The sequence below is a fragment of the Pleurodeles waltl genome, chromosome 12, assembly GCF_031143425.1.
Source record: "Pleurodeles waltl isolate 20211129_DDA chromosome 12, aPleWal1.hap1.20221129, whole genome shotgun sequence".
In the NCBI taxonomy this organism is placed as follows: Eukaryota; Metazoa; Chordata; class Amphibia; order Caudata; family Salamandridae; genus Pleurodeles; species Pleurodeles waltl.
The window spans coordinates 31,679,554-31,707,428 of record NC_090451.1 but is presented as its reverse complement, the minus strand read 5'-3'; the positions used below and the strand labels follow the sequence as shown (position 1 = coordinate 31,707,428).

The window sequence follows — 27,875 nt, the reverse complement described above, 5'->3', positions numbered from 1 at the left end:
TTCTAGGAAAGATTTGGCTAAATGTTTAGTAGGGCAGTGTTGACTGCCTACCACCAAAGCTAACTTTCACCAGTGCATGACCAGCGTCGCTGACTGGATGCAACACAACACTGATAAAACAGAGGTATTGATCTTCAGAAACAACTCATCACTGTGAAAAAAAACACCTGGTGGCCTGCTGATCTAGGACCTACCCCTACCAACCACAACTGGAACCTCACTATAATCCTGGACAGCAAACTCACCATGAAGAACCAGATCAATTCAGTTTCCTCCACTTTCTTCCTTACCCTGCCCAGGCTCCAGAAGATCTTCAAATGGCTCCCATCTCCACCAGATGCACTGTCACCCCAAGCCCTTGTCGCCAGCCATCTGGACATGTTGATTTTTTTCGGTTGAGAAATGCTTCCGGGACAAGGGTGTAGTTTTAAGAGGTTGACACTTTAAGTCAGTCAGAGGTTTGTGGTCTGTCCATTTAGAGGTTGGAAGTGAAGTGTTTCAGTGCTGTTTTAGTTGAAATAAGCCTTGTTTTACCATTGAAATTCTCCAAAAGCAATCAGCAGGACAGAAGAAAGTTTGTCTTTATGCATCTCACAACATAGATTCAGGGGTGTCGTTTGGAGGAGCTTTGACTAGGCTCATCAAGGCGTGATTGTATTCAACGCATACATGGTTGTATGTACATGAGTATATGTGGGCACACGTGTTGATAAGCTGAAGGTCTAGGGCCGGAGAGCTGGTGGAGTTGGCTCAGAAGACAAAGTGAGGTACATGAGGCAAGAGGCTTCTGTTGCCCACCCGGACCATCTTTACGAACTGCATACTGGCCGATGAGGAGGACCCTGATGGGAAATGGAATGCTGGTAGGTGATGTGTCGCCTTATGGCTGATTAGGTAACATGTTTACTTGGGGATTACGGTGGAAGGACAGCCTGCAGCACTTTCTTGGGATTAGAATGGGTTTTGGGACACTTTCTGGTCTTCACTTTTATTGGCTCTAGTCTCCAAGTATGAAGAACCCTTGAGGTACCAGGTGAGAGCTGATGAAGTTGATTCCGTAGGAAGGCGGCTTACAGTGAGAACACTCAGGTGTTTCCATGGATGCTCATTTTGGAGGTACCAGGTGAGGGATTATGGAGTTGACTCCCTAGAGAGGTGGCTTACAGTTAGAACACAACCTCAAGTGTTTCATTGGATACTCTTTATGGAGGTACCAGGTGAGGGATGATGTAGTTGACTCCGTAGGCAGGTGGTTTACAGAGAGAGCACTAATGTGTTTCCCCGGATGCTTGTTTTGGTGGTACCATGTGAGGGATGTTGAGCTAACTCCATAGGAAGGTGGCTTATAGTGAAAATAATCAGCCTCAGCTGTTTCCCTGGATGCTTGTTTTGGAGGTACCAAGTGAGGGATGATGGGCTTGACTCCATAGGGAGGCGGCGCACAGTGAGAACACTCAACCTCAGATGTTTCTTTGGGTGAAGTTGCTCGTTTTGAGATGGCTGCGGGTGGGTGGTACTGATCTTCTCACAAGGACAGATAGTCTAAAGCTGGACCAGACTCTAGTGCGGTCTCTTCCGAGTGGAAGAATGCCACCTGGTCTTCTGTCTGCCCTTTATGTAGGAGGATATACTACTCTGGGCCTATGTTGTCAGCTGTAATAGTCTCTGCTCATAGCCTTTGTTTCAGTGCAAGTAGACCATGACACCTTACCCAATGTCCCCTACAAAGGAACTCTGTAGAATGTGTTTCAACTGGTGGCGGAACGACACCCAATGAAAATGGTTTGAAGTGTTGAATCAAAGAAGCAAACAAGGCAAGCCATGGCAGGCGTAGGGTTGTTATCCGGGATCTTGTTGGTCACTTTAGAAAGGTATGTCACTACACAAGGCAATGGATGGAAGTATGAATAGCACCACTAGAGGACAGGAGGGTCACACAGAGACTTTTATATAATTCTGGACATGCTGCAGTACAATCCAAACATTAAAGGTAAGGCACAACAAAAGTCCTTACTGGACAGGATGTGTTAAATTCAAAGAGCTCACCTCTGGTAGGGTCCAACCATGTGGACCCTGGTGGGAATCTGAAAAAAAACCCTAAAACTCCTAACTTCCTGTTAGCACTTTCAGATAGCAACCGCAACAGATCGTCATGGAGAAGATGGGCAGAGAGGGAGGGAAAGACTTCAATCAGTAAACCAATGAGTATTTGTAAAGCACAACACTATCACCCCTGGAGGTATCCGAGCGCTGGGGTGCGAGGTCTCCGTCCAAAAGCGAGGTCTTGGGTTTCTTTCTGAAGCCTGCAAGAAGGGTGCTGTAATTAGGTGAAAGGGCAGGTCGTTCCAGGTTTCGGCTGCGATGTAGGAGGAACGGCCACGGCTGCGGAGGATTCAGGGTGTGTGTGCAAGGGCTAGTGAGGAGGAGCGCAGGTGTCTGGTGGGTTGATGGAAGTTCAGTCAGTCGCTGATGTAGGCAGGTCCTGAATTAAGTAAGGCCTTGTAGAGATTTCTGAGGTGGGGAGAGGTAGGCCCATTTGGGGAGGTCCAGGAAGAGTCTAGCTGGTCCTGAAGCATCTTTTATCAGTCGGACCAGAGCTGCAGTGTTCTGGATGGTCTGGAGTCTTTTGAGGAGCTGGGTGAAAATGCCGGAGTAGAGTGCAATCGAGGCGGCTGGTGACGGTTTTCTAGGTGTTGACTGAGATCCATCTGAACACTCTGTGGAGCTTGCGGAGGGTGTGGAAGCACTGGGAGGCAACTCTGTTGATTTGTCGCTTCGTAGTCAGTTCGCTGTTGAGGATGATGCTGAGGATACATGTGTGGTCTGTTGGCAAGGAAGTGGGTCTGAGTTAAGCTGGCCACCAGCTGTGGTCCCACATGGCTGTGTTTATCCTGAACATCAGTACTTCTGTTTGGTCAGAATTGAGTTTGAGGTAGTTTGCTTTCATCCAGTTGGCTATGTTGGCCATGGCTCTGCAGAAGTTTGCTCAGCTGGTGGTGGGGTCCTTGGTGGGTGAGAGGATGAGCTGTGTATCGTCTGCGTAGGATTATGATGTTGAGACCATGGGATCTGATGATGTCCGCCAGGGGGTTCATGTAGGTGTTAAACAGCATGGGGCCAAGGGATGATACCTGGGGTACAACGCATAAGATGTTCTTGGGTACGGAAGTGAAGGGAGGCAGCCAGAAGCTCTGAGTACATCTTGTCAAGAAGGAGACGATCTATTTGAGGGTGTTTTCTTGGAAGCCGATGTTGTGGAGTCTCTTGAGGAGGGTGTGGTGGGATAGTATCAAATGTTGCTGACAGGTCCAGCAGGATCATGGCAGTGGTCTCCCCGTGATCGAGGAGTGTTCTGATGTCTGTGGCTGCGGTAAGTGCAATCTCAGTGCTGTGGTTACCTTGGAATCCAGACTGGGAGATGTCAAGCAGGTTGTTTGGTCTAAGTATTCGGTGAGCGGTTGATTTTTGGACCTCAAGTACTTTGGCAGGGTAGGCGAGCAGAGGGATCGGTCAATAATGTTTGAGTTCCCTGGGGGTCGACGGACGGTTTCTTATGGAGGGGTCTGATCTCTGTGTGTTTCCACTTGTTTAGGAAGACTGCCGTTGTGATGGAGGTGTTAAGGATGCTGGCAGGTTCCATGGTGATGTGATTGGTTCCAAGGTAAAAAAAGTGGTGAGGTCATGGGTTGGTGGATACTCCAGAATGGATGACTGAAGTGGACTGTGTGGTGAGCAGTGTCCACGTGGTGATCGTTCAGCTGGTATGCGCTGGTTGTTTGCGGCTGCTGGGGTTGAGGGTCGAAGTTGTTGTACATGGTGGCTGTGAAAGTAGTCCGAGAGGGTGTCGCAAAGTTCTTGGGTAGGGTGGATTGTGCATTCTGTTCTTTTGTGCAGTTGGCTCATGTGTTGATGCAGGTTGATGGCTACTCTCTTGGTTTCCTTGATTTGCCTGTGGTTGTCGCTGAGAGCTGCTTTGTGTGCAGCTCTATTGGAACAGTTCCTGGTGGATCGCCATTGTTTCTGGAGTTGATAGCAGCTACGCTTGGTGGTTCTAAGCTCTGGGCTGTACCAGCTGGTTTGTCTTGAAGTTCTGTTGGTACTTATCATCAGAATATTAATATCTGAATGTAGCCTTATTTGAAATGGGTGGGAGGGATTGATTTGAAGTACAAGAAATGTAAATTGGACTTTGCACCGTTGGCCAAGTTCCACCAGGCATCCGAGCCATACTTGCTTTTAAGAAGGACCAGTTTTAGGTAATCTTTGTGAGCCCCCAACCCCACCCACACACACACACACGCACTCATTACTCACAAACAACTAAATTACTATTCACAATTCCAACAACCAAAGCCAGCATCAAAGGCCAAGATAAAAAACATACAGACATCACAACTGTTCTTTTCTGACCGCTCTCTCTGCACTTATTGAGAAAGACCTGCCTTGTGGTTCTGCCCACAGCGAGTGGATGTTACATTAGACAGCTTGAGCTACATATCATGAGACGGCTCCTGACACACGTGTGTAAACCCACAAGAGGTCACATAGACAGGTCACCAATGCTTCAGAAGATGCTTTGTGCAGGTGTTACCATAAAGTTCAGGCTGGCAATAGGCAATAGCCTGCCTCTGCCATTCCAAGTCACATCAGGTTGAGGTAAGCAAGGGGTAAGTGTTCCACACTGGTTAAACTGGCACTCTCCACTGTACTGACTGCGCCATTCCAGACCCCACACCTGTTCTCACCTGGCACTGAGACACAACAAAATACCTGTTTCGATACAACACCCCATCGGCTCTCCATTCCACCCACTGTCACCTCTACAAGCCAAAGCCAGCAGGTCAACATGCACTGCTCAGTATCCCAGAGAAATGAATTTCTGGATGTGAATGGAGCCAAGGCCACAGGGGTGGGTCTGACTAAAAAATAAATTGCCAGAAGTTAGACCAACTTATGTCTATGAAAGAGATGCTCTCCGCTGTCAGGTGGCTTCCACAATGTTTGTCTCCAGATGCTGGAAACATTGTCTATGTATCCACCCTGTACAGGGGCACCTCCTTACAAGACACTGTGACCACACTTCCACTTGTGTGCTGTGGAAACATGTGCAGGGTGTTTTAAATTGTGTGTAGTAGCCCACCCCACAGAAGCATGGAAGACGGACAACTGTGTACTGCAACAGATGAACTGCCTAACCTCCCCGTCATTGTATACAAAGCTCTTTTAAACCACCACAAGTGTGTCAGGGAATGCACTGGTGGACACCACAGAAGGTGTCCAGTGGAGCTGGATGGGGAGATGGCAGGTCTTTGATACCACAGAAGATGGCCAGAGGGGCTGTGTGAGTAGGGTGGCCATTGTAGATCCCGCAGAAGGTGCCAGGATGTGTGAGCAGGGTAGCTGTGGCAGATGCCACGGAAGGTGCGAGTAAGGCTGTGAGGGGCACCCTGCATGGCTGTGTAAGGAGACGGACACGGGAGAGAAGGGTTCTCGCCAAGAAGGAATTAAAGAGCATCAGGTCCCGATGAAACGTGGAAGGAGCTACTGTAGGAACAGAAGGTGTATCCAGGCTCAAGCGAGACCATGACTAAAGTCTTTCATTTATTTGCGAAGTTTCTGCTGCACTCCGGGTGGACATAAGGAGACTGTAAAAGTGAGCTGTGTGTCTGCATTGTAAAATAAAAGGAAGGATAAAGTGCCCCTTATCGCAGTTTGCACCAACTCTTTTTACCATTCTCAACCTGTAGGTATTGCGCCCCCTAGTGTGTGGGCAAGACACTGCTTCCACAAGTGTTCACACTCTTCTGTGCCTGGTTCCGTTTTTAAAGTCTTGTCACTGTGTCCACTCAACAATATTCCTTCAGCTTGTTACCGACATCAGCATCATTCTCATATCATCAAGGGATGTCCACGGCGGAGACAGCTATAATTTATATAAAGTAATATAAAATAAAGATAAGCAACTGACACTGAAAAGATCCTTCTAACTCCAGGAGAATCAGTCTTCCTAGTCACCAGTTTTACCTCACTTCATGTATCAGTTCTAAGGGTTCACCGACAGCCTGGATACGCATGGGCATCTACGTTTTGAGGTAAATATTGCAAGCAGAGAGGTGAAAACTCCAACAGGAAACCTCACACTAATTCTGTTTTTGTACATTTGCCTATGGTTTATTGAGATATCTCCTGGAGTCTTGTATTGCAACTTGTTTCCTTCCTCAAGGGCTAGATAACAGCTCATTAGGCAGCAATGTAGGCCATCCCTTTCCCCCTCATGCAGAGTCTGTTTAATTTCATGGATGGGTCAGTCCTTTTGAGAGTGCGATGGCAGAATGCATGATTGCTATTTAAGGAGTCGATGAATCACTCATGCACCCCAGACAGAATGATTCATGCACCCCAGAAAGGCCGAACACTGGTACACAACCTGTCACACTTCATATGGCATCATCTGATGATGCTCTAAGAGTTTGCATGGATGTTGGCTCAGCTTGAACCATATTTCTGTATAACCTGGCCAAAGATGGAGACTACTGGGATAATTTCCCAGCGTTCATGGTTTGGTTGCGCATCACTCCTGCTAACCAACTGAACTGGAGGTGTAGAGTACACAAACGTCCCTGACTGGGCAATACACAATCTTTTTCTCTTCCAACTTTAATGATGCTATTACCTGCTGGGGAAGGTGCAGTATTTTCAGGTCTGCACTAGCGAATTGATCCCGCTGAGGTTTAAATTAGGCAGCTACATTATCTTGAATTGGGCATCCTCTGTTCCCACTTGTAGCACACTTTCTTTATTCTGTTTGATGCATCAGCCGGGTCATCCATTGACATGAAAAGTGGTCTGCCTGGATCATTTTGTCCCTGTGGACAACTCTCTTCCACAGGATTTGTGCTTTCACGGAAAGGGTCAAATATTTTCCAACTGACTACAGTGAAATTAAGTTGTCTACCAGAACCCTGTTTTTCCTTAAATTCTTGGCATGAAGGCTTGAAGTGCCATGCAGACTGCTCCGAGCTCTAAGACATTTATGTGTTTCAGCCTATTACACCCCCCACGCGGGCTCTCTGTCCATGGAAACAGTAAGAGAAGAATCTTCAAAGTGAGCTGTAGATATGGCTCATTGAGAGGAAGCACCAGCCCAAGATTCCTCCGATAGTTCCATCAATCTGAGCCAACATCCTGGCTGGGGTGGGTATTCCCTCTGACCCACTACAGCTCTTCTCCTGTTAGGACTACACTCGAGGACTAAGGGGCTACTGCAGGAGGTCAGCACAACAGACAATGGCCTTTTCACACTGCACACACTATCAACTGCAGGAACGTCCTTGTCTGTAACAGCCGCTCTCCTTCAAGCTCCGCCGGACTGATAAAAGATGCCTCAGGACCAGTCTGGAATCCCTGATGCTCCCTGACAGGCCCACCGAAAGGAGAGCCTGGAGGAAGTGTGTGGTGCCAGGCACATTCATCCGAGGAGGGCACGTGTGATCCAGACACCTACGCGAGGGCAGAAGTAGAACCCATTCTCCTAGGATGTGTGCAGCTACCAGGAATCGAGATATCTCAGTCCAAATTGAAGGACATGAAATTATTACTGCCTTCTAGTAACCATGAATAGAAGGAACCTGCTGTGTTTCGGAGAGAGAGGGTCATAAAAGTTAGGACCTGCTAGGTGAACTTGCAAACTTGGAAAATGCTTGGCAGGGCAGATTTGGTTTTCGCAAGTAACTGATTTAGAAAAGAGAATCTAGAAGAAGCCGTCAATGTGTTCTCCAAATGGGGTGCCTGGAGCAGACCCTCTGCAATGGCTTCTTTATAATTTCCTGTTTTGTGTCCTTTCAACAGCATTCACGGTGCCCCCTGATTCTTTGTCCTTGTGAGGTGTTTTACAAGTCCTGCTCTGGTGGGGTTTCTGAGGGCTGCTTCGTGAAATCCTAAGGGCGTCTGATTTTCACTCTTGTAGAAACTGCACCTCTCCCCCAGCAGCCCTCACGAGACACAACAAATAAATACATCGAGTCCTTCAGTTTAAATATAAAGCAATTTTCAAAGCAGTGGAGCAGAAATTGAGAATTCCCTGACAAACCACAAGAGGTTAAACTCCATCGATGTCCCCCAAGTATGGACTTCAAGGTATCTACGCCGTTAGCCTGAGAAAAGGCCAAAGAGTGAGCCGGGTGGCTAAACAGATCAGGTATACACGGATGCCTTTAATAGTGATGTATCCACAAGGAATTTGCTAAAGATTCCCAGCATGGAGACTTGGATTATGAAATTTGCTTCTGTAAGGGGATTTGCAGCATATAATGGGCCAGGCTTTTCTTTTTATAACATGTCTCCTTAAACGTCAGCTGAACAGAGCCTACGTTGTTCTCCGGTTGTTATGGTCCGGTGGTGTATTTGTTAGGTGTGCCCAGACATCACAAATTGCCACAACCAGAAAGTGATTTCACTAGCCCTCGAGTCAGTAGCAGTGGTAAAGGTGTGTTTGAGCAGTGTCGACCTCACAGGTGGGGGGGGGGGGTTTAACCAGGTGGCGAGACTGGTGGTCACAGCAATAAACAGGGTCATCAGAACTGGACGTGTGCATCTGACAGGAGCTGTGTGGCTTTCCATTACTGTAAAAGACCCACCCAGGGGGTTAAAGGAGCGTTCCTGTCACCAGGGCCTACACTACAACCTTAATATTTGCATACATTTAAACAGGTAAAACCACCGCCCAACCACGGCACGTCAAACTAGAGGACACTCCAGCTCTGAGAACTTGGTCTCAAGGCACCCTCTAATAAAAGGTGTCCCTACAAGACACCAGCTGAAGAAACCCCCTCTCCAACCACAAGTGGTCCACGCGTGCCACATAAATGCCACCCAGGATGATGCGTGTAGTGTGCCCCCCCCCCATGAGCTGCTTCCCGATATCAACCATGCGCCGTTACTTGGCAAAGGAGCTACACAGACACTCGCTGCGCACCCGGGGCACCCACGAGCCCTCAGGGCACACCCTGGCACCCGCCACTCATCGGGTATTAAAATATTAATTTAATCAATCATCTCTCTTTAAAAAATGTTATGGTAACCGCTTACCCTCCCAAACACATTTAGCACAAATAATGATCTTACGGACCGGGCCTGCGCTTGCAGGGAATCTGTCCAGATAGAGACGCGTGCCTTAAGACGTCCTCACAAGCCCACCCTACCCCGCACCCCCACACATGCTCTTCCGCGTGGGAAGTGGGGCGGAAAAAAGGGAGGGGGGGCAGGGAGCGAGTGAGAAATAGATGCTTGTGGATTTTGGGGGGTCGCTTAGTGAGCATTAAGGACACAGGCAGGGCTGTGGGAACACGACAGGTCAGAAGAGAAGGGCCTGGGGGCTCACGAGAGAAGAGGCGGTGAAAGTGGAGCTAAAAGAAGGAAGGGGGGACGGCAAGTGGGGTGAATAGAAGCGGGCGACACGAGATTATAGCCACAGGTGGGAGAAATGGGGTGCCGCCTGGCAGGAGAGGGGTGGGACGGGGAGACACCGTCTACGGCCTGACTTCTAAAGACGGGGGCCCTGCCCATGTAACCGGACAGGCCGAGCCACGAGGGTGAGAATGGCATGCGGGCAGCCAAAGTGCGTGTTTTGGGGGGTCTCTGCGTTGCACGCCTAGACTCCCTGCACCAGTAACTTCATGAGAGGGGTTCTAGACCCCAAAGCATCTCCTGCCCAACAGGGAGACCGCCGCACTCAAGGCCACCTGCAACTCACTGATTTCTAATTATGTCATTGCTAGCAGGACTACAACACCCAGCATGCACTAAGCAGCCCCACACACGCCCAGAAACCGATGGCCTTTGTATTCACAGAGCCATCTCAACGCTTAAAATACAAAGTGTCCATCCTCCAGCCCCTACTATCCCTCTACAGACCGAGGAGTAGATCGATGTGCAAGAGAGACACCCGGGCACGGGAAGCTGCAGAACGGAAACAGCTCCAGCAGGTGCCCGCGAGGGATGCTCACAGCAAGCTGGCATCAGTCACAGACCGTCCACCTCCCTGGGCACCAGAAGGTCCACCCGAGCTGCTGGATTCAGAGGTATAGGCTCGTTTTGTGCTGAACTGACGGTGGCCAACGCTATGGCATCCACAGGGCACCATGAAGTTCTGCACAAGCCAGTCAGGGGCCAAGAGACGGGTCTGCTTTCACCACCTTGTGCCAGGTCCCCCGCATAAAGTGAGGGGTCCTCCTCCTCCTGCACTCTCAAGAACTGGGGTACACTAAACCTATTCGTGGTCATGACCCGAGGTCACCACCGGAGCTGGCCTAATTGTTTTTTTTTAAAAGCAATACCATCTGATGGGCATCGACCTGCAGCAACAGAAAAAGACGATGGACGTAATGCTGAACATAGTCACTCACTCACTCCCAGCCGCAGATTCGGGTTCTGCGCACCACCCCACTCTAGTTTGGACTCAGCCATATGCAAATCAGTCTTGCCCCTGCTCACCAAGGGAACAGTCCAGGCGAACTCCCAGGGGATCCACCGATCTGGTAGTACTAACCTCTGCATGCCACCCATGAGCTAGACCAGCCTTGGCTGCAGGGCCCCTCCTACCTCCGGAGAGTGAATGAACACTCGCAGCTCTGGGTCTGCAGGCAGAAGGCGCAGCTTCACGTGTGACCCTGCGCAATCTCTACAGGCAACAGAAGGTAAAGCGCAGGCTGATGGGATGATGGGATGATGCGTGCAGCACTTCAAAGTCAGGGTGGGTGGGGGATGGGACGCAGACATGGTGACGGACGGAAGGATAAGGAATTGGAGTAACACAATAAATATTCAAAACAGTGATGGTTGAATCGCTTGAATTAATCTCAGCCACTGGTAATCACTCAGGCTACATCCCAACCCGTTGTTATTTTACACACCACGCCAACTCAGTTTGGACCCAGATATGTGCAAATCATCAATCTCGGCCCTTCTCCAATGGGAAGAGTCCAAGTGTGCCGGTATGCACAGAAGTGGGTCCTGTGCTCACTGTGCCACACCTGGCTGAACAGCCCATAACGCAGGTATGTTGCTTGTGCTCTGGTTCAGAATGGACCTAGCCTGGCAGTTCGGGCTGGACTGTTCCTACTGGAGCAGGGTCAAGGCTGATTGCATATGGCTGGGCCCAAACTGAGGTGGCCAAAAAACCGATGGACTGGGTTGCAGCCCCAAGTACCTTCCAGTGGCTGAGATCAATCCAAGCATTTCATTCATCACCTGTTTGCAGATAAGGAGCTGGGCCGGGAGTGAGCATGAAGCTGAGATGGTGGGTGTGGTGGAGAGACCGGGGGTGGAGAGACCAGGGGTGGAGAGACCAGGGGTGAAGGGAAGAGAGAGAACTAGTGGGGCGGGAGACGGGTGGTGCGCCAGTAGTAAGTGGGTGAAGGGACACGGAGTGTGCCAGGTGAGACTGAGTGGGATGAAGTGGGGGGCAGGGGAGTCAGGGTGTTGTGAAATAAGTGGGAGTCACATGTGGATGGAATGAATGAGACGGAATCACGAGGAGCTAGGGGTGCAAAAACGTGGAGGGGTGAGGTTATGGCGGGGTAAAAAGATGGGGGGTAATAAAAAGACAGGGAGGCAGTTGGTGAGATAAAATAAGGGGGTGACGGAGTGGCTGAGGTAAAATAAGGAGAGTGTAGCGGGTGAGGTACAGAAGAGGCAAGACAGCGGAGAGGGGGGATACAGGCACGGAAGGGGGTTGACGGAGACAAGTTAGCGGGGTGCCCTGGAAGACCCCCCACAGGGCGGCATCACGCGATGCCGAGGGAGGGCAGCTCTCCGGGGTGCTGAACACAGGAATCGGCAGAGGCACTCGGGGTCCACCAGGGAGGGCGCCAAGAGGCGGGCGCCCCTTCTGGTCACAGTTTGCCCCTCTCTTCCTCGACCCAGATAGTCAAAGAGATTCGGGGGCTTTTTCCTGTACCCCGCCCCCACCCAATCAGGTGGAGGGGCCTCTCTTTGTGCCCCGATCTGCCTCCGAACAGCGGACTGCGAGGGTCCGGAGAAGCCAGGGGCAGCATCTGAAGAGTGCTTTATTTATTTATTTTTAGCAGGGGGTGGGCAGCGGGGGGGACTGTATTCTAGATATTTTTGGACAAGAGTCTGAGGGGCTCCCTAACGCGAGCCTCGGTAGCAGGCGGGGGGTGGGAGGGAGACCAGGTGTGCTGGGGGCGGGGACACTGCGTGTGTGAGGTGGGGGGTAGATGCGGGAGAGGGTCACATGCTGTAGCAGGGAGAGCCCTGCTGCCCCCGACCCCCTTCTGCACGGCTCTCTACCTCGAGCCCGGGGAGGGGCAGCGGGGTGTGCGTGGGCAGTGTGCGAGCCTCCCACATACACCGGGGGCTGGTTTAGGTATCCTGGGGGGCGGTATGGATGGAGAGGGGTCTGGCTGCGCTCCTGTTTTATGCACGTCCATGTTCCGTCACTAGCAGGCTGTGCTGAACAGCGTGACATACTTTGGGGGTGTGGGGAACGGGCAGGCCTTTTTTTGTGCGTGATTACCCAAAAGGCATAACAGGGCTTTGATTAGCGTCAGTTTTCTTTAAGTATACGATTTACAAATGGACACATATTGCCATTTTTGTGTAGGACTGAACCACGCCTGCGTTAGCTTCAAGGCGCTGTAAAGCAACCGTGTTCGTTGGCAAAGATGGCTGTGAAGCCTACCACTAATGTTGAGTATGAACCTTTCACCTCTCTCGTCGGAGTGTGTGTGGTGGTGGGGGGGAGGAGTGGGGGGTTGTACACTGTGTCAGGTGAGGAGAATTTCCACCTAATGGGATTTTTGGTGTAGCAGCATCTCAGGGCGAGGGGCGGCTGCCTCACAGGATATGGGCCAACTGTAAGGTACATTAATCACAGGGGGGGGTGGGGGTACCAGGGCAGCTGCTCTCACAGGACGAGGGGGGGGGCAGCTGTAAGGTGGATTCATTACAGGGGTTACTAGGGCCGGTGCCTCTCACAGGACGAGGGGCAGTGCCTCGGCTGTATTTCGGGGAGCCCTGCCCCGTCGGTGGTACGGCGGGGCCGCGTTACACGGGGTAGCGGCCCTGGCTCAGGGCCCCGCTGCTCTTCAGGGGTGCGAGGGCAGCTGGACCCCGGAGGGGGGTCTCCTATCTCGAGGCGGCTGTACCCCGGGGTGTTGTGGGCGCTGTTGGTGGGGAGGGGGTGCACTTCTGGGTGATGTGGGAGCTGCTTCTCGGGCATGTGGGAGGCTCTACCTCGGGGTGTTAGGGTAACTATTCCTCGGGGATGCGAGGACTGGAGCTGGTAGGATACAGATGTCCTATGTCGTGGCAGCTGTCTCACAGGGATGACAGCTCAGCTGCCTCCGGGGGGACTCTAGCACTGTCGGTTTGGGGGGGTGCGACCAGCGACCCGCACCTCGGCGGTCCCGGAGACCCACTCCCTGGACTGTATCTGGTTTGGGGGGCGGTGTCCCGCCACCCACCCCCGGCTCACTCACCTTTGTGCATGCCCGTGTACCTGTCCTTCAGCACGGTGAGCTCGTAGATTTTGCCGAACTGCTCGAAGAGGGGCTTGAGGTCCTTCTCCTCCAGGTTGCGTGGGATCTGCCCCACGAAGAGCTTGATGGCATCCAGATCCTTCATGGTGTCCTGGGGGGGCTCGGGGCCGCTCATGGGGGAGGCTCTGGGCTGCAGCTGCCTTCTCGCCTCGCTCTCCGTCAGTCTGGCCATCTCCAGCCCCAGCACAGGCTGGATGAGGAGGCGGAGGCAGAGCTCTCAGCTGGAAACAGAGTCACGGCAGCATCAGGACCACAAAGAGGAGCGAGGCGGCGCCACCTGCTGCCCGACACTGGGAACTGCAGCTGCGAGACTGTCCTGAGGAGCACCACCAGGTGCCAGACACTGCGAATTGCAGCCGCAAGATTAGCCTGATACTGGGAGCTGAAGTCATGAGACCATACTGAGGTGAGACACCTGCTGCCTGATACTGGTAAATGCAGCTGTGGGACTGAGGAGCACCACCTGCTGCCTGACAGTAGGAACTGCAGCCGTAAGACTGTGCTGAGACTAGCTACCTGGTGCTCGAGAGTGGCAACTACAGCCATGAAGCTGTGCTGAAGCACAACACCTGGGGGCTGAGAATGGAAACTGCAGCTGTGGGACTATGCTGAAGTGCATCTCCTGCTGCAGAGACTGGAAACTGCAGCTGTGGGACGGCTGAAACACGCCACCTGGTGCTTGAAAGTAGTAACTGCAGCCGTGAAACTCTCCTGAGGTGTGCCACCGGTGCTCCACACTGGGAACTGCAGCCATGAGGCTATGCTGAGGCATGACACCTAGTGGCCGACAGTGGGAACTGCGGGGTGAGACTGTGCTGGGGTGTGACACCCGCTGCCTGACACTTCGAACTGCAGCTGTGAGACAATCCACCTGATGCTTGAGAGTGGAAACTGCAGCCATGAGGCTGTGCAGAAGCGTGACACCTGGTGCCTGAGAGGGGGTACTGCAGCCGTGGTGCTATGCTGAGACACAACACCCTGGCCCGACACTGGGAACTGCAATCGTGAGACTATGCTGAGGTGCATCCCAAGCTGCAGACTGGGAACAGCAGCGGTGGGACTGTGCTGAGAAGCACCACCTCTGCAGAGACTGAGAACTGCAGCACTAGGACTGCATTGAGATGCATTTCCTGGTGCTTGAGAGTGGGAACTGTAACCATTAGGCTGTGCAGAGGAATGACACCTGGTTGATGAGTGGTAACTCCAGGGTGGAACTATGCTGAGGCCCAACACTGGGAACTGCAGCTGTGAGACTGTGCCGAGTATAAGCACGTGGTCTGTCAGAATAATTTCAAACAATATTATCATTGTGAGAAGTGCATTCATCTTTTTTCCCCAACCTGTTTCATACTGAATAATTAAACAATGACCACCAGGCTCAAGGGTATGTCGTCAAATTATTTTAAACAATATACTTTAACATATCATACAAAAGTTTAAAAGTATACTCTTCAGAATCAGGGTGTGCAAGTATGATCGTGGTAAAGTGCTTGTGCAGTGCAAAAACAGTGCTAATATAAAACAACAAACATTTGCAAAGCAATAGGTCTCACATTTGCTTGTTATAGCTATTGGCATTGTAAATTCATAACTTGATTTTCTTGCCACATAAACTGGCTTATAATTTTGTCTTTTTGTGCCATATAATTCCAGTGGCCCTGCATAACTAAAGTACTTCCATTTACCTTCAGCAAAAAATGAAAATTTTGCCATTTAGCATCCTAATTTACACCTGCCATGCTAACTTCAATAGAACACCACTTTCACCATCCCACCGTCAGAGCTGCTGGCTGGCTAACACAATTCCCCAAAAAAGACAAGACTGCCACAGAAGAGAAATAAACTAAAAGGGTCATCCAAATGTATCAAGTATGTTCAAACAGTCGGAGTAATAATGATGTTAAGCTGGCCTGAATCATGGTCATAATTGTAATAAGGAGTGATTATTAAAACATAAACAATTATCATATAAACCTTTATCAGAAATACACTTATGGCATTAGACTGCAATGCTCAAAACAGCCCAAAGAGGGCACCATAACAAAAATATAATTTATAAGAAACACGGTAATGTAACCGTATTGTTAGTCCCTGGAGGACATAACCCCATGAAAAAACAAGCATTTGCAATGCAACGGGTCTCGTGTTTGCTCATGTTAGAGCTGATCGCGTTGTAAACTCCTAACCTGACTTTTCACCTATCGGGCAAAAGTGCATTTGTGTACACAACCCGAAAAAGTGAAATTAACTATATAAAGCCCTCGATTTCTGCCAAGCAAGATCGCGCTCGTAAATTAGAGAAAAAGAAGTCCACGAGCCCGATGGAAAACAGCGAGCCTCGCATGTTTTCTGTAATTGGTCGCTGCGCTCGAGGAGGGCTAGCCACCGGAAAAGGCATGACGTATGCTAGCCTTCGACTAATGAAAGCAAGCAGATTTTATTATGCAAGCCCACGAACCAATAAAAAAACACTGACGTGAAGTTGACAGGGCTACGAGCCCTTTTCTAAATACAAAAGCGTCTTGCTGCGATACGCATGCGCGAGCGCATGCAACGCAGGCTCGACCCTAAAAAGAAGAACGTAATGCAGTGCAACTGTAGACTTAGCCCATAGAGGGCATTTTTAGGGCTAGCAGTCCTACAGCAATGGTATTACAAACAAGACCTTTAAAACAATACTTCTCCAAGCTATAAAACAAAGGTTCTAGCCATGAGAAAGCTTAAAAGACACTGATGGTGGGAGGGGTTATTATTCTGGGGTCTACACCAACCTAGTCTGGGGACCCAGAGATGTAGCTATAAAGAGCATTTAGAAGGTTTTCCCTTTATTCTAGGACCGCCACAGGCTGAGCAAAAATGTTTTCTAGAAGTTATGGCCTGCCAAGCATTACGAGGGAAGTTTCTGTGCCATAAATGTTTTAGTATGTTGATATGACTAAGGTTTGAACAGCCCCTAGGGGACACCACAATGAAAATAGCATTTGTAAGAAACATGGTCATGTAACCTTATATTTAGCCCCTAGAGGCCGCAATGCATTACACATTTTCAAGGGTAGAAGACCTATAGCAATGATATTACAAACCAAGCTCTTAAAACACAAGGTATTCCCAGCTATAAAACAAAATTTCTAGCCATGAGAGAGCTTAAAAGACATTTAATGGTGGGAGAAGTTATTACATTGGGATCCCCCCAACCTAGTGTGGGGACCTGGAAATTACCTAAGCAGAAAGAGTGTGTTGTGCTGAACGTTTTGGTGGTACCCTATTGTCCTAGGACCACCACAGGCTGAGTTATGAGCAAAAATGTTTTGTAAAGGTAATGACCTGCAAAGCATAATGGGGAAAGTTTCCCAAGTGCAGTACATTTTGTAGTATCAGCGCTCCCGCTGTGCCAGGAGAGCTGCTTTTGCTTTGAGGATTTCTGTTTTACGTGAAGCATTTACCAATTTAAAGTGTTTAAGGGGAGAGCCACAAGAAATGACTGATTAGGTAACCGTGAACAATGTGACCAGCTCTCCAATACCACCGATCGAGTTCACGCTGTAGTATCTGTTCGCACTGTGAGCACAATGGCTGTCAAGCAGCACAAAGGGGAGAAAAAAGAAAAAAAAAAAGTTCGCCCACGGTGAAAGATATCTGCAATCGTGCAATAATAATCCATGTAACAACGGCAGGTGTGACAAAAACAGCCTCCAGGCAGGACAAACGTAAAGCATTTATCAATGACATCAAGTGGTTTTTGAAACACAAGCCCAGGAACGAATGAGTGATGGGCATGGTTAAAAGCCCACAATAGCTACAACAGGTCAAAGCGCGTGCGCACTTGAACTAAAAACAACTGTTCTCCAATAGAAATGTGTCAATTTCTTTAAACAACTTGCCTCTGATCCACTTGCCAACATTCACATAACGGTGTGGCAATGGCATGCTTTGTACCTAGACCAGATGCTAGTAGTTCTAGTGTAAATTATTAACCCCTTAGGTGCTGGGCCTTTCTCTCCTCCCCAACCCTGCAACCCCCCCAGCACCTCCCTACCAGTGTTGAGCCCTTTTTTGCCTATTTGGGGTAGTTCACACTTAGGCCTTCATAACTTTTTGTCCAAATAAGCTATCCACGCCAAATGTGCATCCCTTTTTTCCCAACATCCTAGGGATTCTAAAGGTACCCAGAGTTTGTGGAGGAGACCAAGAAATGAGCTAAAATACAGTGAAAATGTCGGGTTTAAAAAAAAAAAATGGGGGAAAAGGGCTGCCGAAGAAGGCTTGTGTTTTTCCCCTAAAAATGGCATTAACAAAGGGTTTGTGGTGCTAAAATCATCTATCCAGCTTTCAGGAACAGGCAGACTTAAATCAGAAAATCACATTTTTCAAAACAATTTTGGCATTTTACTGGGACATACTCCATTTGTACAATTTTTTTGTGCTTTCAGACTCCTTCCAGTTAGTGACAGAAATGGGTGCGAAACCAACGCTGGATCCCAGAAAGCAAAACATTTCTGAAAAGTAGACACAATTCTGAATTTAGCAAGGGGTCATTTGTGTAGATTCTTCAAGGTTTTCCTACAGAAAATAACAGCTGAAATAAACAATATTGAAATTGAGGTGAAAAGTAAAATCAGCCAGTTTTCTCCATGTTTTTACTCTGTAAGTTTTTCCTGCAATGTCAGATTTGTGAAAGCAATATACCGTTACGTCTGCTGGACTCTTCTGGTAGCGGGGAAATATAGGGCTTGTAGGTTCATCTAGAACGCTATGTACCCAGTGCCAATAAATGAGCTGCACCTTGCAATGGGTTTTCATTTTATACCGGGTATACAGAAATTCATTTGCTGAAATATAACGAGTGAAAAATAGGTATCAAGAAAACCTTTGTATTTCTAAAATGGGCACAAGATAAGGTGTTGAGAAGCAGTGATTATTTGCACATCTCTGAATTCCAGGGTCCCCATACGAGCATGTGAATTACAGGGCAGTTCTCAAATAGAGGTCTTTTTTTACAGTCTTACATGTGGAAGGAAAAAATGTAGAGAAAGACAAGGGGCAATAACACTTGTTCTGATTTTTCTGTGTTCCCCCAAGTCTCCGGATAAAAATGGTACCTCACTTGCGTGAGTAGGCCTAATGCTCGCGACAGGAAACGCAACATGGACACATCACAATTTTACATTGAAAACCGACGTGTTTTTTTGGGGAAAGTGCCTAGCTGTGGATTTTGGACTCTAGCTCAGCCAGCCAGCACCTAGGGGAACCTACCAAACCTGTGCATTTTTTAAATCTAGAAACCTAGGGGAGTCCAAGAAGGGGTGACTTGTGAGGCTCTCACCAGGTGTTACCCAGAATCCTTTGCAACCCTCAGATTTTGGCAAAAAAAAACCCTTTTCCTCACATTTCGGTGACAGAAAGTTCTGGAATCTGAGAGGAGCCACAAATGTCCTTTTACCCAGCGTTCCTCCAAGTCTCCCGATAAAAATGGTACCTCACTTGTGTGGGTAGGCCTAGTGCCCACGACAGGAAATGCCTCAAAACACAACATGGACACATCACATTTTCCCTAAGAAAACAGAGCTGTTTTTTACAAAGTGCCTAGCTGTGGATTTTGGCCTCTAGGTCAGCCGGGACCTAAGGAAACCCACCAAACCTGTGCATTTCTTTAAAACAAGACACCTAGGGGATTACAAGATGGGGTGACTTGTGGGGCTCTCACAAGGTTCTGTTACCCAGAATCCTTTGCAAACTTCAAAATTTGGCCCAAAAAAACACCTTTTCCTTACATTTCGGTGTCAGAAAGTTCTGGAATCTGAGAGGAGCCACGAATTTCCTTCCACCTAGCATTCCCCCAAGTCTCCGGATAAAAATGGTATCTCACTTGTGTGGGTAGGCTAGTGCCCGCAGCAGGAATAGATCACACAATGGTCAATGTTGGTCCTTACATGAGGGCGACTGTTCACCCTGGGCTGATCCATTCCTGATGCAGGCACTAGAGGTACAGGCAGTCAAGTGGGGTAGTGTTTTTATCAGGACAGGTGGGGAAACACTGGGTGGTAGGAGTTTTGTGGGTCCCAGCATATTCCTGTAGTTTGTGTGACAGAAGTGCAAGAAACAAAATAGAGTTTTTCTTTAACATTTCAGCTTTGCAGGGTATTCTGGGTAAGTAAACTTGGTATAATCCACACAAGTCACACCTCTGTGGGCTCCCTCGGATGTCTAGTTTCCGGAAATGTCTCGGTTTGGTATGTTTCCCTATATGGCCCCAAGACCAAAAACGCAGGTGCCTGCCTTACAAAACCAGTTCGTATTGTGATAGATAATTTTGATGTCTCCACAATACGATTTGGACGGTAGCATATGGGGCTGAACTAAACTGGGGAGCTCCTAAGAGAGCACTCTCTCTGTGCTTGCCATCACATGCACCTGCTCTCTGGGTTGTTCTAACCCCCTATTGTCCTGCTGCATAGACTGTGCTTGCGAAGGGACAGCAAGACTATCCTCATCACCTCCCTCATAATCACTGGAAGAGGAGTTATCAAATGGGACTCCTCCGACTGAAAAAAATCACTTCCAGAGTCTGCGCCATTGCCCTATTCCTCAAATGCTGTCTCAATATCTGCTGATCCAGTCTCTGATCCTACGTCAGAGCTGTCCTCTATAACCAGAGTTAGGGCTTGAGCAACAGTCATCCAACGAGATGCGATCTCTGCTACTGGCTAAACTGTCGCTCTAAAACACTAGCCTATGTAGACAGTCACAAAGTGCTGGTGGGTGTGTGTCTGTGCGCAACAGTAGAGGTCACCTTACCTTTGCTTCTTCCCTCAATAAGCATGTTCTCTCAAGATAATAAAAAAAAAAAAAAAAAGACACACTATTACATTACCTTGTCACATACCATTCGTCAGTCTTTAGCACCTCTAGCGCCCAGTCCAACAATCATTATTGGTTCTCCCACTCCCATTACCTCCTCCTCCTGCGATTCCCTCACTATCACCCAGCAAAAGTGCATTTTATCTCTCCACAGCCCCCCTCGCACATACATTTCATTTGTATTATAGCGCAGGTAATGGCTGGCTTTTCTAGTCCACTCAGCCATTCACATATAATAGTTTTGATCCTTTCAGTAGGCATATAAACCTTCTGCGCTACTTTATGGCATCAAAACTGCCACTAGACAAAAGTCAGATCCTTTTCTAGTTGAACTGCGCCAGCTGAAGTATGTGCATTGCTTTGAAGACGCAAGCTGCAACTGCAAGAGAACTGGTAGCGAATAAATAAATATATATCCCGACAACGCGTTGCCAAAAACACACGAGCAACCTCGCTGTTACAAAGCAACGTACTGTGACTCTTATCTCACCAGCGTGTTTATTTAAAGTCCTGATGCGTTTCGGAGGCTCTGCTCCTTGCGCACAAGTTACAAATGTTTATGCAATCGCACCCCCCACACCCAGGGGTAAACCTACCTTTAAAAAAAAAAATAAAAAAAAATACACACACACACATATATATATATATATATATATATATATATACCAGTTTGCCAAGGTTTGCCCCCGTGAGTCTAGTGGGGGGTTTCCTGGCCCTCGATCGCAGCTGTGCTGAGATCGAGGGCCAGGAAAACCAATTCAGGAAGGCCTTGTTTGAAAGGGGAGAGTCTCCCCTTTCACACGAGGCCTTTTTGAGTGTCAGGAAGGCCGTTCTCTGGTGGAGAAAACAAACAGTGATGTCAGCGCGTCACAAAGGTGCGGGTGGGAAGACACGAAAGATATTCCGTGTCTTGTGGGGTATTTTTTAACCCCCTCCCTGGCGTTGACCACAGGTCGCGACCCGCACCAAGGAGGTAGTGTGGAGTCGGCCAGTGGCTGACGCCCGCACTGTAGGGGTTAAAGCATCAACGTTTCAACCCTTTGATCAACATGTGTTCCTCATATCATCCACTTGGGTCTTCCTCAGGACAAACCAAACATGCAAGGCAACCAAGATTTGCAGGAGTGAAGAACCCCAAAGGGCGTGCTCATAAGGATCCTAGATTTTCATAAATCATTATTACGGATATTGGTTTTCAAAAGATAAAACAAATTATACTCTGTGTGAACGCGTCCCAAAAAACTGACAGGACCGGCTAGTACATTGGCTCACTCGTTGAAAAAGCATCAGTGCAGTTTCTGGACCACAAAGAGAAGCGAGACAACCCCACCTGCTGCACGAAACTGGTAACTACAGCCATGAAGCCCACCACCTGCTGCCCAAGAGTGGGAGCCAAGGTAACTGCAGAGACATGCTACCTAGTACTGGGGACTGCAGCCATGGGATTGTGTTGAGGCTCTCCACTTGGCGCCAGAGACTGGGGACTGCAGCCATGGGACTGTGCTGAGGTGCACCACCTCCTGTCAGAGACAGGGAACTACAGCTATGGGACTATCCTGAGACATGCCACCTGGTACTGGGGATTGAAGCCGAGGGACTGTCCTGAGATATGCCACCTGCTCTCAAGACTGGGAACTGCAACCATGGGACTGTGCTGAGGCTCTCCACTTAGTGCCCGAGACTGGGGACTGCAGCCATGGGACTGTGCTGAGGTGCACCACCTGCTGTCAGAGACAGGGAATTGCAGCTGGTGGACTGTCGTGAGACATGTCACTTGGTACTGGGGATTGCAGCCGAGGGACTGTCCTGAGACGTGCCACCTGCTGCCAAAGACAGGGAACTGCATCCATGACCGTGCTGAGACATGCCACCTGTTGTCAGATGGTAGATAATGCAGAGCTAGCAGTGTACATATAGGCACCCCTAGTGTCAGCTACTGACAACTGAAGGCATCAGCACTATACAAAACACCAAATAGAGACTGGGACCTTTAACGCTACCCACGTGCGGATCACTGGGGCAGCAGTGACACCCTAGTGTCAGCCACGGTGAACTGCAGGGCTAGCAGGTTACAGATGACTATACTGTAATGGGTAATTAAAAGCAAACTGACCCAGCACTAGAGTTACATAGCAGTGCATCTCTTACCTAGCACTAACACATTTGTCTACAACAAAACCATTACTTTCAAAGGCACTCAAGTGTTTTATTTTTTATTTTTAACACTAAAATACTTTATTTTCAATTGGGTGTATTTCTTCTAGATATATTAAGCACATATTTGCCACGTTTCCATTGGTGTCAACAGCATCCAGATCGATAGATTTGGGAATTCCTATTTAAGGATAATTGTTTTGTGTTACTTGACTATTTGGTTAGCACCACTTCTTCACACTTTCATCTAGCTCCCACCAGTTTGCACGTGCCGTCTCCGCAGTAACTGTTGTCTCAAGAACTAAAGTACAACTGTTTTTGACTAAAGTTCAGTCTGTGCCACACAATACCCCAAACTTGTTTCAAAATCCACAACACACACTCAAATTTAGCAGCAAAGACAAATTAAAATATAAGGACATCGCCTCGTGACAAGGAACTGTAGCGATAGGGCTGTGAAAAAGAGCGCCACACACTGCCAGCTACAGGAACTGTAGCACTGTGCAGAGGAACGACGTGGCGCCACGCAGTGTCAGCCACAGGGAACTGCCACAGTGTACCGGAGGAAAGTGGCACCACCCAGTGTCAGCCACGTGAACTCCAGCACTGTACAAGAGGAGCACTTTGGCACCATGCAATGTCAGGCCCAGGGAACTAGAGCACTGTATTAAGGAGTAAGGTGGCACCATGCGGTGTCAGCCCCAGGGGACTGCAGCAAAAGGTACATACAGACGAGTGCCGCCTAGTGTTACCAGGAGGAGGATACAACACTGATCACAGAAGAGCATCTACTGGTGTCACAGACAAGGAATACAACACAGATGCGCGCCAATCTGTCAACAACAGGTCAGGTCAGCCCTTACATCATAAACCCACCTCATCTTGTGGTGGCCAGTGATATGCAGCGGTGGGACTATACAACACCACTGAGAGGCAGCAAAAGTAGAGTGTAGAATTAAGCAAATCTGCAGAATTTATAAAGGATTATGGATTTGGCATGACTCAGTCTGCTGCAGAATTTGTAGATTTCACACAAAAAAAATATATCTAGCTCAAACGGATCCAAAGTTGTACACAAAAAGTATTGAAAATGTTCTGAAAACTTTTTGGCAAATGCTGCCCTTTCAATTGATATATTCAGGTGTTAAGAGTGGTACTAATGGACTTGCAGCTTTGCACAGACAATGTGCTGAGATAAAATACAGTCACTGATTGAGCCACCTTGTCCTGAATAATTTGCCCCTTCTTGTACCATAATTTCGTCAACCCTGCCACATAATTCCAGTGGCCATGGGAATTGATTACACAAAAGGTACCTGAAGTGTCCATCTTCCCTGTGGAAAGGACCTCACCCTTCAATGAACAGGTTCAGAAACCTTCGAGGTGGCCTAACGCAAAGCCCTTATACTTCAGAGACCCCTTGTTCTTACATAAAGTACAAACGGCACACGACAAACCAGTGGAAAAAGGAGGGTACACAACTAACTTATCTATGTACATATAATCGTGCCAAGAAAGTTTTGTGCTGACTGCGTATAGGAGCTGCACCTCACAAAACATCACCACCAGAAGCAATGCAGAATGTTATCCATTTAGCACTTTACCAAAGTGCACAAGGAACCCTTTATGGACAGTTATGAGAATGCAGACGGTGCACAGTAGTTCACGTGGCTCACTGCTGAGTCTATGGTGTTAGTAATTTTTCTTTCACACTGACATGCTGTCTGTACTTTGAACCCACACCAAGCACAGCACACATCAGCCTCCCACACTAAGTTTCTTTCACCTAAATTCATATCTTACGGTATCACAATGCAAGGACTGAGCCCTCTAGTGTAGAACTACTTGCTTGAAGTACTGGACCTAATACCGTATGGGTGCCGTTGTCAAATATATGGACACGCTAAAGTAATAAAGGACAACACAATTCACGTTTGGGAAACTTCTAGGCCCGTCACCCTAAAATAACAGCTTACAAACTCCATTTGTTGATGGCTGCCAACATCCTGGCTCATTAAACAAACTGAACAGAGGCTTGCCTAGTTGAAGTCATTGCACTGCTCGGTTGGTGGCACACCTCTTATGTACATGAGAGGTGTTACAACAGTTAGACACAGCTGAACTATATGAAAACTTCTAACATGCTTAATGCTTAGGCATTTCTAAGGAACAGACATGTAATTCAACAGGTAAGATCTCCAGATGGAGACGACAATGAATGACATACCCAAAGCCTGAAGGATCGTATGATTTGAGGACAGTGGTTAGTGGCCAAAGTCACTTCTCCTCATACCAGTTTAGTCTGCATTATCAGTTTTGGAACTGCTGGACTGAAAGACGCTGTTGGTCATCTGCTACTCAATTCCAGACTATACAGCATGACAAATTTATAAAGCAGAACTGCTTCTAGAAACCTCAATGAACACAAGTGGTGTTGGACTGTATGAGAAAAGATTTGCTGACAACCCGATCAAACAGCAGTGCCAACAGTATTTTGAGAAGTACACAAGAACGCTGCAAGAATTTCGAATAAGATCTCAGCAACTTCAGGATGTTCCAAGAACCTCCAGCAACGCATAAAGGATCCGAAAAGGATGAGAGGACTAGTGGGGAGTATTGGTGGGGGTATGGACAAACAAATAAGGAAAAAAGCATGCAGCCATGCTTACAACCTAATACTATTGAGCTATCAAAAGTTCTTGGATCAAATTTTATTCCAGCATGGGCTTTCCACCAACCTAAAGAGGTTGGACACGATGAAGGAGCACAAATTTAGCTCTACAGTGACTGTTACTCCCAACCAGCGGCGACAATCACCAGTGGTGACAGAATCGCAACCCACTTCTCGTCAGTTAGCTTAAATTAAAAACGAATGTGTTAATTTCGACTGCAGCATCTGACTCACATAATACAGGCATTATTGGTCTGAGGTACACTCCTAAGGTGAAGGGTACCATCCCATCACCTTTGGTAGGAGGTCCCACCAGGAAGAGCAAGGTTTCATCATCTCACAGGGTCTTCGAAGAAGAAAGGTTTACCTGTAATCGTTGTCCAGTCATGTGAACTTTCTCTAAAACGATAGGGTGCATGTGTGTGTGCAGAAATCCTGCAGAGAATAGTAAAAAAAACAATACATTCTAGTAAAATAGGACTAAGGCAGGTCTTGGGCAACGTTTTCAATTTACATGAAAGGACGCAACGTTTCACGTATTTCTCATTTCGAAGTGGAAGAGTTCCAGTATACGTTGTCTACAGCTAGATCTGAAGACACGCAGAGAAGAGACCATACGCAACCATATCTTCTTCAATTGGCAAAATATGGTTCTCAATTCTCCTATATTAAAGTGAATTTGGCTTCTATTCTCAACTCTAGCAAGAGACCTTCTAAGGCATCATTTTTCACCATTTCAGTTAGCAATGAATTCCTGGAAGACCTAAGGAAATGACCGCTCTCTCTAGAGTAGACTGGCTTCCCCTCCTTGGGAACTCAGTGTCCTATCAAAATGAGTACTCCACGTCTACGTTCATGCACCAATCAGCACTTATGGAAAGTACCTACTACATCTACCAGACGAGTGAGTGAGCAACAAGCTATTTGCACAGAACAGCCTTACAGTCTTTTCCAACACAGTAAGATTGCCGAACACCCCACCCATCTTTTGTTCCACCCCCACCCAAAAAAAAAAGTATATTAAACTCTTCCACATATATATATAGCCACTTCCTTTACAATCTTTTTTTGCGGATCCTTCTTTCCCAGCAGAATGGATATAAAAAGGCCTCAGAGACAATAGCGAGAAAAAAACAAATTACAAAGAAAATCACTGTTAATTGTGGGCTCTACTATTCACAAAACAAACCATATTACATGGGTCACCCCCCCCATTATCACAGGATATCAAAAAGCCATCAGACCTATAAAGTGGAGGCGTCATGCCAGTTCCAGCATAGGTGCTGCCACTGCTGCTCTCGTGAGACGTGTTCCCATTGCCCAAACGTGTAGGACGTCCACCTGTTTAGTTCAAACATTTCTGAAGCACTTGTGCAGATACTGTAGAGGGCGAGGCCTCTCTGTAATTCAACTGCCCATGTTAAGGCAAGATCGTCAGTTTAGGCTCTTAGTTTAGCCTGATGGGGCAAGCTTTTATTTAGTTTGCTTCCCTAGTGTACTGTTTATGGACATCACTGCTACTCCTATCACAGAAGGAAAATGTACTTAGCTGTAACCTTAACTGTTCTTCATGCCTTTCCCTCGGACTCCTTAAAGCAACCTCCATCCACCCCGTATTGAAAAAATGTGGGGAGTTTCCTTTTATTATATTGAACTGCTTCGTGGTCCCTTTGCTCCATGGTAGAAAGGCCTCCTGCTCCAGAACTCCAAAATTTGCAGGCTCCGACTGAGACTGTTCCAAAACTGTTCTACTCAACTCTGCTGGCTTGAAGCATTTTCCTTTATTTTAAAACAAGATTTTCTTTAAAATAAAAATAAAAGAGTTGACTTCTAGGCATTTTGTAGTGAGTCATGTGTATACAGTAAAACAGCTTAAGGGGAGGAATCGGGCGGAAAGAGACATTTTGCATTGAGTCCATCTCAAACAATGTAATAGCTATGTTCTTTTAGACACCTGCAGGATCTGCCTGCAATGTAAATAAATTCACACCACTTATGAATGAGGAGCTAGTGAGACAACCACACTCCATATAATAGCAGGAGAAAAGGATAGCTCTTTGAAATGAGAAGCTACTTGCACTCTGTATTCCAGTAACTTAGAGCAATGAAGTGCTCAAAACCATGTGCCACTACCATTCTGGATGTAGGGCTGAAGGTCCCCAGGGTATGCAAAATTATTTAAAATCCTTCCAAACATTGACAGTGACCAAAAAAAAAAAAAATAGGTCTCAGTTTTGCGATCTACTGGCTTTGCTTATTTTTTCCGATAAAAATCGTTTTATCCATGTTTGCACAGTCAAAATAAAATATGAAAAAAGGGGTGATGAGGCAAGCATGCGCCTAAGAAATGGTGCAGGTGCCATTTGCTGATCCTAGACAGACAGCAAAATACTAAAAATTTAACTGAGTTACACAAAGTTGTTGTTTCGTAAGACAAAGCCCAGCACCAGTTTTCCCAATACCCACTCCAAGAATGAAAAGAAATAAAACAAAACAAAAAAGCCCCGCCTCCTCAGGAGGGGCAGGCGTAATGGGTAGGTGGATTTGGCACAAAAAATGAAAAAGCTGCGAGAAGGGGAAAAGCAGTACATGAGGGAGAGAGCAACACAGGGAGAGACTTGCCTGAGGAAGAA

General features: G+C 47.9%; 1 protein-coding gene across 4 annotated transcripts in view; it reads right to left on the bottom strand.

The window, feature by feature from the left end:
* CELF5 (CUGBP Elav-like family member 5) overlaps positions 1 to 13,754 on the bottom strand; it is a 226,042-nt gene extending 212,288 nt beyond the window's left edge. For all 4 annotated transcript variants that reach the window (XM_069218065.1, XM_069218067.1, XM_069218064.1 and 1 more), the window contains exon 1: positions 13,500 to 13,754. In XM_069218065.1, coding sequence (XP_069074166.1) covers positions 13,500 to 13,731 — 232 coding nt within the window. In that variant the 5' untranslated portion in view covers positions 13,732 to 13,754. The remainder of the gene's footprint in view (positions 1 to 13,499) is intronic.
* Between the last annotated feature and the right edge of the window lie 14,121 nt (positions 13,755 to 27,875).